The sequence below is a fragment of the Malania oleifera genome, chromosome 10 (assembly GCF_029873635.1).
Source record: "Malania oleifera isolate guangnan ecotype guangnan chromosome 10, ASM2987363v1, whole genome shotgun sequence".
NCBI classification, from domain to species: Eukaryota; Viridiplantae; Streptophyta; class Magnoliopsida; order Santalales; family Ximeniaceae; genus Malania; species Malania oleifera.
In genome coordinates, this window is record NC_080426.1 from 49,381,082 (window position 1) to 49,392,222 (window position 11,141).

Sequence of the window (11,141 nt, forward strand, 5' to 3'; positions counted from 1 at the left end):
AGCCATGTCATTTGCTTCCTTCGTTCATTCATTCAGTTGCGGGTGGCGCAGCAAAAACAGCTTCCTCACCGACTCCAATCCATTCATTCTTTAGTTCATTCAAGCATTGGTCACAAAATCAGTATTCGCGAACCCTCATCCCTCCTCCTCAGAAATGGTCTTCTACTCTACCCTCTCATCAAACGCTTCTCGCATGATCCGACGCGTTTCACTCCTGACCCGCCTCAGGTGCATGAGCAATCTCCCTCAAAACAGTGTCTACGGTGGACCCAAACCCCAGAACACATCTCAGCGAGTGACCCTCACCCACCTCAGGCAGATGTACCGCAGGGGCCAGCCCATTGCCGTCGTCACCGCCTACGACTACCCCTCCGCGGTCCACGTCGACACTGCCGGCATCCACATCTGCCTCATCGGAGACTCCGCCGCGATGGTCGTCCACGGCCACGACACCACTCTCCCCATTACCCTCGACGAGATGCTCGTTCATTGCCGCGCCGTCGCCCGCGGCACCAATAACCCCCTCCTCGTCGGCGATCTTCCGTTCGGCTCCTACGAGTCAAGTTCTCAGCAGGTATTGTTAAAATATTTATAATTGTTCACGACAGTTTTTTTTTTTTCCTTTTTTTTTTTTTCTTGTTTTTTTCCCGATTTAGATATGGATCGTGACCATTTTTTATTTTTTATTTTTCCAATTGGCTACTTTTGATAAAGGATGTATTAGACTCTTTTGCTCTGCTCTTTGGCAGAATATTCAATTGTACGAATCATTCCCAAATTCTTTTTAAATTCTTAGAATACTTTAGACATTCATGCCTGTTCAATTAAGATTTTCTAGTTTTGATCTTACTGATTCGAGTTCGGGTTTAAATGTTCAACGGTGGTTGATGAGTTGCAGTTTGGATTTTGAGCAGGCAGTTGATACTGCGGTTAGGTTTCTGAAGGAAGGAGGAATGGATGCAATAAAATTGGAAGGAGGTTCGCCTTCAAGAATCACGGCAGCAAAAGCTATTTTTGATGCTGGTGTTGTAGTCATGGGGCATGTGGGACTTACTCCTCAGGCTATTAGTGTTCTCGGTGGATTTAGACCTCAGGGGAAAAATGTTGCTAGTGCTGTCAAGGTCTCTCTCTCTTTCCAGATAGAGGGAAAAGCATCTATATCTTTGCTTGCTTCACCTTCTTGTTAAATTGAATTGGTTTGCCCTGTGCAGGTTGTGGAGACTGCACTAGCATTGCAGGAAGCTGGGTGTTTCTCTGTTGTACTGGAATGTGTGCCTCCAGCTGTGGCTGCTGCTGTGACTTCTGCTATTCAAATCCCCACCATTGGCATCGGAGCTGGGCCTTTCTGCAGTGGACAGGTTAGTGTATTTAGTTCTCTCTGTTCTTTCTAACGGGAATAGAAGAATATTGTTGATTTGAATTTCATTATATATTGGATTGATAGCTGTATGAATGATCATATATATTTACAAGAAGTGCTTTTATATTTTTTTATTGTAAATAAGCCTTAATTTTTTAGTTTCACATTGTTATTTTTATGGATTCTATATGTAGTGCTACTGCCATTGTGTTCTTGAAATTTGCATTGTTATATTGTTAAGATTGCTCCTTTGTGACCGATAGATCATGGGTTCGAATCCAAGGAAACAGCCTCTCTGTATAAAAAGTAAGAGTAAGGCTGCAACACTGTGACAACCCTCCCCTATCCTCGCATGGCAGAGAGCATGTGGCCCAGGGACGGCCTTGTACTGTTACAAGAGTTCATGCTCAGTGGTTCATTGAATAAGGTCTAATTGTTTATTTATTTTTGTTATTTTTATGGATTCTACACATTGTAGTTTTTCTTTGAGAAGTACCCAAATTACTGCCTGTTAGTGAGTGGCTAGAAGGATGAGGTAACAGTGATCAGCTCCAATCCAAAAAGTTGGACTGGGTTCTTCAGTAGCTCAGTGGTTCATTGAGGAACGTTGTAAAAATCATGTCCTAGTAGTACCTCTATGAAATTCATGACCTGCAGTTGGTCTCCGAGTGAACATGTTGTGTGAACCAATGATGATTCTTTCCTATTTGGGACCGTCAACAGATTAAACGATGTTAAACTGTTGCAGCCTTGTTCTATGATTCTGAGTCTGTAAGGTTAAGCATGGATTGAGTTATGATTCGCTTGTTCTGCAGCCTTCAGGCTCTAGGAGCATCCTTTTATGGGACTTATAAAGCCTGCAATAGACAGCATTCTTCCTATTCGTTTCTTCCAAAAAAAAATGAAGTTCCCGTTCCTTCCCTATTCTAATAAGTATATGTCAAGTTGTGTTTCCAACTAATTTCTTGGAAGAACAACATTCGTATAGGCTTAACTGATGAACTTCTGTAGAACATTTACTTAAATGTTTGCATCCTATTCTGCTATAAGAATGCCCCAAAAGAAGCTAATGCCCCATGCTTTCTAATGGAAGTTAATCGGAGCATTTTGAGGTTGATCGTAAATGCTTGAAGTTGATTGCTTATCCAATTTCACTCTCATTTTCATGGAAACCTTAATTTCCTCTTTCAGTCAGAAGGGGACACGATCAGATTTTTTCCCTATTTATTTATTTTTAAAATATATATATATTTAATAATAACTTTTTTAGGAAAATAATTTTGGAAATGACTTTGACGCAGCGAGATTTGCCATACTTCAAAAGTTTGGCTCGGTAGCTCCCACTGTCCCGCATTTAATAGGGCCCCTTACCCTTCCAGTCCATCGCCCCTCCCTAAACCCTACTTGCAGTTAAGTCCCCTCCAGTCCATCGCCCCTCCCTAAACCCTACTTGCAGTTAAGTCCTATGCCCTACGCTACATTAAGCAAGCACCATGCCACATTAATAGAGAGACCTTCCAAGGCCTCTGATTGGTTGGACAGCACCAAAATGTGCGCAGTTGCACATATAGCCATTATATATACTATTTTACGGCCACTAATAAGCAATAAAAATAATATAATGTATTAAAATATATTTAGTAATCCTTTTTATAAAATTTTTAAATCCCATCTTGCTGCCCTCCAAAAAGAATGAGCTGCCGGTCAGCCATGTTCAATCAAAGGCCGACAAATTAGGGCCCACGCGGCCCATCCAAGTGTGCACATTTTGGGTTGTTCATACGATCCATCCAAGAACCAAAAACGGCCATAGCACACAAAATCTAGTTTTTTTCTTGATTTATTATATTTTAAAATATATATTAAATAATATTTTTTTTGAGAAAATAATTCTCGGAATGACACGTGAAGTAGTGAGATTACGTCAGAGTCATTCCTGAAATTATTTTCTTAAAAAATGTATTATTGAATATATTTAAAAAAAAAGATAAATAGGAAAAACAACTCTAAATATTATTCCCATATTCCCCATTACCCACACCAACAAATGGAGTTTTTTTCCGATTTATTTTTAAATATATATATATATATATATATATTAAAAAATACATTTTTTGGGAATATAATTATCAGAATAACCCTAACGTAATCTTGCTACTTGGTTCATCGAAATTTACTATGACAAATCTCGCTCGTTCATCTAACGAGATTTGCTTTGGAATGTGTGATTAAATAATTTTGCATTACTTTTTCAAAAAATAATTATGAATCAATAAATGCATAAGGGTTTGCATGTGAGACATTTTAGGAATGTCATTTAATTTTTTTTTTTTCAATTGGAGTTTACAAATATAAATGTATATGCATATGAAATTTTTTTTGTTCTCCTTATTTATTTATTTATTATAATAATTAATTAAATAATTGAAGGAAAGAATCATTTATTAATTTAAATTATGTTAATACTTGTAAAGTTAAAACAAATTAAAAATGTTCATTTTCATATTTAAATAAAATAATATGATGAAAATAATAAAACTGTAAAACACAAACTAAAAATACTAAAACTATTTTAATAATTTTATTTAATTGTTACATTTTCAAATTTTCCTTTAGAATAACAATGTTATTGTACTCGCAATTGAAAAATAGCAAAAAATATTTTGAAATTAGATTTTATTTTATTTTTTTTGAAAATTATGCATAATTTTATTTTAATTATATTTAAATTCATATGATCATTTTATTTTGATTTTGATTAAAAACTATGTACAAGATAAATGATTTAATCTCAAAAAAAAATTTTATTTTTAGATATAAAAATTTTTAACAACAAGTTGTCAAAATAATTAAATATTATTGTGAAAGTTATAATGATTATGTTCTAAGTGTTCCAAGTTAGGAATATACATTTTTACAGTAAAATGGCATGATAAACTTGGTCTACATAATAATTTTCTCCTAACAGTTCTCCATTGAAAATCAAAAAATAAATTTTTTTGATAAATTAAAGAGTTGTTCGGTTATTTCCATTGAAATATTATTTCGCCCTAGCTCTTAAATAAAATAAGATTGATTAATTATATTGACATGTTCACAAGAATATCTTTTGATTTTCTTTGAAAAATTAATGTTACTTGTTTGGAAAATTTAAGAATATATTTATATTTTATTATTTACATCTATGAATTATAAGTATGAAATTCCTCGACTCACTACCTCGAACAATTTTGTCTCACCATTATTTTATATTTTTCGCATTTTAAATAATCATATTTGAATTTATATGAATCTAGATACAATACAATACAATACAATACAATACTAAATTATATTTAATTTAATTTAAATCCATACAAACTCAAATTTAAGACTCTTCGTTCGTGTTCTCAGATACAAATGTAAACTCAAAATTTTGACAAAATCTCAAAATATTGAATCATTTTTTTTTTCTTACTTATTGACTGAGTATAAGAAGAGTGTTCGTAACCAAATCTTAATTATTGTAACAAACGTAGAATTTTTCGAGAAAGGCTTAACAATATAGAAATATAATAAAAATTTTGAAAGTTATAATGATTCAAAATTTTTAGAGAAATATTATTGTCACTCTAAAATAATATTATTGACCATTCACATTTAATTTTTTTATAAATTAAATAATAATTTTACCCTTAATTAATTTTTTACAACCAAACGTTAGATCATTCTTTTTTTTCTTTTTTTTTTTTACTTTTTTTTTTAAATTAAAAGGATAATTTTGTTATTTCATGCATGCAATAAATAAATGTAGAAAGTTAATAAAAATTTTCAAGCATCATAAACGCCTTTTTCTTAATTAAATTAAGTTTTATTGAGTAAGTTAAAAAATATTTTTTTAGAAGAAAAAATTTACAAAATGTAATTTATTATATGTGAAAATATAAATTAATAAATGATTCTTTCTTTCAATTATTTAATTAATTATTATAGTAAATAAATAAATAAGGAGAACAAAAAAATATCCATAAGCATATACAAACTCCAATTGAAAAAAAAAAAATTAAATTACATTCCTAAAATATCTCACATGCAAACACCTATGCATTTATTGATTTATAATTATTTTTTGAAAAGGTAATGCAAAATCATTTAATCACACATTCTAAAGCAAATCTCGTTAGATGAACTAGCCAGATTTGCCACGTGTCCAAAGCTACCTTATTCATGCACAGTAAATCTCGTTGGATCAAGTAGCAAGATTATGTCAGAATTATTTTGGAAATTATTTTTTCAAAAAATATATTATTTAATTTTTTTAAAAAAAAAAAGATAAATCTGGAAAAAAACTCCCAACAAATAGTGGGAAGAGGAAACAAAAGTGAAGAACAAAGGAAAAAGGATGTCTAAAGGTTGGGGACAAGCATTTAGATCTTTCTTGGCGGAAGTTAGAAAAGCCATTCATCCTTGAATCATTTTCCCATGCATTTATGTTTAGGGGTCATTTGGTATTAGTGTAAAAATTATGCCAATGAAAAACAAAAACAAAAACAAAAACAAAAATTAAAAATTAAAAACTAACAATTTGATTAATATTTTCAAAACTAGATCAAATACAAACAATGGTTTTAAATAAAAGTTGCGACCGTTACGTAACTGTTTTTTGGGTTACTGATACTAGGACTGTACATGGTTCGGTGTGGTTCGGTTTTGGCAAGAACCGAAAATCAAATCGAAATTTTTGGTTTTGGGATTTTTGAACTGAAATCGAAATTATGCTTTAATTAAAAACCGAAAATGTGGCAGTTCGGTTGCGGTTTTTTAGTTTTAAACCTTTTTTTTTTTCAAAAAAAATAACCTTTATTTTTGATAAAGTTGTTGAAAATTTATTGAACATTTTAATTTTTTATAGCGACTCATAATTTTAACAAAATAAAATCTGTTGGGCACTTTTAACAAAAATAACTTTTATTTCTCATAAAGTTCTTAAAAATTTATTGAGCATTTTTATTTTCTATAGTGGCTATATGGTTATATTGCATGCTATTATATTTTTACTAGCCATATTATATATATATATATATATATATATATATATATCTTATATAAATAGGTTTTTTGGTTTTTTTCGGTTTGGTTTCAACATAAAACCGAAACCGAAATCGAAACCAAATATTTTTATTTTTGGAAACCACAACCAAAATCGAAATCGAAAAATTGAACCGTTTATGGTTTCGATTCGATTTCGGTCCGATTTTTGGTTTTTCGGTAATTTTTGTACACCCCTAACTGATACCATTACACACCATGCAGGGTCGGCTCTTCACAATATGGGGCCCTAGGCGAGATTTAATTAGGGACCCTTAATATTTTGTTTAATATATTTTTTTTCTTTCTTCTTTTTTCATATTCGGATTCATATTTTCTCGTAGACATAATTAAATTTCAAAATTAACACTAACTATAAATTGATAAATTATGTAAACAAATAAAAATAAATTTAATAAATCTATAGAAATATTAGATCGAAACAATATAACCTGATTATTATTATTATTATTATTATTATTATTATTATTACAAATCGAACGGCGAGTAAGACTTTAAAAATATCAGATTTTTACCGAGTACAACGCTCTAACCTCAAAACTTCCAAAATCTAAGAAAAAATAGAAAAAAAAAAATCAGAATGAAAATAATAGAAAAATAATGCTCAAATATTGAAATCAAAATTAGGGTTGATGAAAATTATAGAAAATCGGAGGTCCGAAGATGATGAATGCAAGAGCCGGAGTAAAAATCATAGAAAGACCGAGAGATGAGAGTGAGAGAGTGTGAGAGAGAATTTTTTAGAGAGGCTAAGAGAGAGAGATGGGAGTAATAGATACTTAAAAATATAATAATGTTATTAATTGGAAAGTCAATGAGACTTGAAAAAAAAAAAAGAATTAAATTGCATTTATTTTACATTTTAAAATATATTTTCATTTATTTGTTAGTTGGGAAGTCAGTGTATGGGAAGAGAGCATAAAAAATAATGTTAACATTATTTAATTTAAAAAAATTTAAGACCCAAAAATATATTATTATATTAAAAAAAATTTGGGGGCCTCAAAATTTTTGGGCCATAGGCGAGCACCTCAGCCACCTAAAGGAAGAACCGACCCTGACACCATGAAATTGGTGGTAAGAAAAATCACGGTCGTAGTGGCTGTTATGGACAGTGACCATTACGTAAAGGCCGCCACGACAATTACGTAACCACTACAGGACTGTTACACCAAAAAAATAATTTATTTTTTCACTTTCTCTACTCATTTTTTCCCTCTCCTTCATATATCATTCTCAATATACCTTGTGGCAAGAGGGGGAAAAGATACAAAATTTACTATTTCTTTAAATACTCACAATAAATGCATTAATTAACAAATTGAAAATACTAACTTATTAGGAAAATATTTTATTTTTAGGAAAATATTTTATTTTGATAATATTAGTAATGTGATATTTATGTTCTATATTTTTCAACTTCAAGCTTCTTCTATTTTTTCAAACTATTTTATATTTGTATTATTCGTATGCCTTATGTGTCTAATAGACTAATGGAGTGTATAATGTATTTTGTTTTATTAATTAATTTAGCACACATAAGAATTTATCACAAATAAAAACAATGAGAAGTATAAAAAAAAAAAGGCGCTCACACATAATTTTTTTATCAATGGTGGTTTAAAACAAATGTAAACTTGTTGCCCTTACTAGATAACTTATTTACACAAACTAAAGGATCCAAAATACACAAACTCTTTTTAATAAGGGCTAAAAGTTTAAAATATGCAAGTACGCTAATATGCACAAGGTTGTGCGTTTTTAAAAAAAATTCATAACCGTTACATTCACTTCCCGTTATGTAACATCCGCTACTCCAGCTTCCCGTTACACCCGTTACCATTACGTTACGCTACCCACTACTGCGATTTAAAACTATGAATACAAAACCCCATAGAATTCATGTTTATTTTTGCCGTTGAATCAAATAACAATTAAAAATTTACGATAATGTAAAATAATATAAATAAAAATATTATAATAAAAATAGAAATTAATTATTATATTTTTTAAATTGACCTTTTAGTGCCCCAAAAGTAATTTTATGGTACATGACAATCGAAAAATGGTAAAAATGCTTTTCTAAAGCACTTTTATTTATTTTTTAATATTTTGTATAAATTTTATGGATATTTTATTTAAAATGTATATTAAATTTACATGATCATTTTATTTTAATTTAATTTAAAATATTATACTAAATAAATTATTTAATTCTTAAAAATCAATTCTGGATATGGAATATTGTGGCTCAGGGCCGGCTCTCCTTTTAGGCAGTTGAGGTACTCGCTTAGGGGCCCTAAATTTATTTTAATTAAATAATGTTAACATTATTTATTATGCTCTCTTCCTGTACATTGACTTCCTAACTAACAAATAAATGAAATTGTATTTTAAAATGTAACATAAATGTAATTTAATTCTTTTTTTTTTTGCAAGTTTCATTGACTTCCCAACTAACAACTTTATTATGTTTCTTACTATCTATTACTCTCATCTCTTTCTCTTAACCTTTTTAAACAAATCTTTCAATCTTTCATTCTCTCACTCTCATCTCTTAGTCTCTCTATGATTTTTGCTCCGACTCTTGTGTTCATTATTTTCGGGCTTCCGATTATCTGTAATTTTCATCAACCCTAATTTTGATTTCAATGTTTGTGTATTATTTTTACTCTGAATTTTTTTTTCTATTTTTTCTTAGATTTTGGAAGTTTTGAGGCTAGAACTTTGTATCCAGTAAGAATTCGATATCTCTAAAGTCTCGCTCGCCGATCGATTTGCAATAATAATAATAATAATCAGGTTATATTATTTCAATCTATTATTTCTATAGATTTATTAAAAAAAATTTATTTGTTTACATAATTTTTCAATTTATAGTTAGTGTTAATTTTAAAATTTAATTATGTTAACGAGAAAATATGAATCCGGATATGAAAAATGAAAAAAGAAAATAAAAATATTAAAGGTCCCTGATTAAATTATTGGCTTAGGACCCCATATTATGAAGAGTCGGCAAATGAGCAACATGCATAAACCCGTCTTCATTATACAAAAGCAAAAAATAGAGATGATATTAACCAGCCCCTGACTTCCTACGCTCAGGTTAAAACTGTTACTTGGTTACTTACCCACATATTTACATGCACATGCATGCGCACACCGAGGGAAAAAAACCAAAGTGAAATGTTTCCTTTTGAGATATGTGTAAACCGAAATACAGTGAAGGTCCTGTTATAATGGATATAATCTCCATCAATATTCCACCTGTACCCAATAATGAAATGGTAGTTTGCTACAAGCAATAGAGTGCTTAGTTGTGTTGATTGTCAAATATATCAGTCTAAAGATTCCTCCCAAAAAGCGATTCAATTTCCTTACCCTACAGTTGAGAGCTTGGATTCCATTTAGATTTGTGTGGATTTGCTGTACAAAATATATTGAGTTTCATCCAAATATATGGCCCAAAATCTATGCTTCTAATATTTTTTCCCTTGCTTTTTAATTTCCATGGGTTCTATTTATTTTACCCACTGTAATCTCTGTCAAAAAAGACAAAACACTATAACTATGACCTGCTTGGCCAGTAACCTCGTCTATCATCAATTTCATTCTCATGGTTCGCAGTGAAGCAGTCGTTAGGTCCATCACCAATTGCAATTTGTTCCTGTAACATAGATGATTTAAACGTCCATCTGCAGATTCTAACTTCCCCAGAGCAGAGTCCCAAACTGGATATATCAATTGTACAGGATCTCGAATTATCTGCCCTTCTCCAATTGTTGAATGCTGGAAATTCTTTGCTCATCTTGGTCTCTGGTTCAATTTTTTTGTTTGGTGTAAACCCCTTGCTATTTCCATCATTTTGTCAACCACGCTTTAACTTATGAGTCCTTGTTCAATTCTTCTTCTTTTTGTTCTGCTACTTTAATACAAAAATGGCTGACGACATTTTTCGCACAGGCAATTAAATTTATTCTAAAGAAATCTCTATTTTAATCCAGGTGCTGGTTTACCACGATCTAGTGGGAATGCTCCAACATCCGCATCACGCCAAGGTAATAATCCCAATATCACAGTAGTTTGATGATTGATAATGATTCTAGTTGGGAGCAGTTTTGCTGAAGAGACTGTTTTACCTTTTGCAGGTTACACCAAAGTTCTGCAAACAATTTGGACATGTCGGACTCGTCATCAACAAAGCTCTTCTGGAGTTCAAGGAAGAAGTGATGAATGGTTCATTCCCTGGCCCTGCATACAGCCCATACAAAATCAGTGCTGCCGATGTTGACAGTTTCTCGAATGAGTTACAAAAGTTGGGTTTGGACAAAGCAGCATCTGCAGCTGCTGCAGCGGCTGAGAAGATTGAGACAGCCAAATCGCCTGATGATGGAAATCCGAAAACTAACTGAACATGGATAAGATGGGTACGGCTTATATCTTTTGATATATATTATATATATATATATATATATTGGTTTGATGCGTGTGATGTTTTATTAGTTAGTAGGTCCTTATTTTGATTTGTTTGGATTTGAAGTGCTGTTTTGATTGCATGTTGGTGTTGTTTTTTTGGGAGGCCTTTAAGTTTTTTTCTATATGTTATCTCCCATTGCTTGTCTTGTAGCGACGGTATTCCTCCGCCAAAAGTGAGGGTATATTAATAAATAAATGAAGGATATACCCCTGCTGT

General features: G+C 31.3%; 1 protein-coding gene across 1 annotated transcript; it reads left to right on the forward strand.

Moving 5' to 3' along the window:
- Positions 1–11,141, forward strand: LOC131165995 (3-methyl-2-oxobutanoate hydroxymethyltransferase 1, mitochondrial-like). The gene is made up of 5 exons (XM_058124202.1): positions 1–574; positions 915–1,121; positions 1,212–1,358; positions 10,453–10,506; positions 10,597–11,141. Exons 1-5 carry the CDS (start codon positions 155–157, stop codon positions 10,858–10,860), a joined length of 1,092 nt encoding a protein of 363 aa, XP_057980185.1. The 5' UTR covers positions 1–154; the 3' UTR covers positions 10,861–11,141.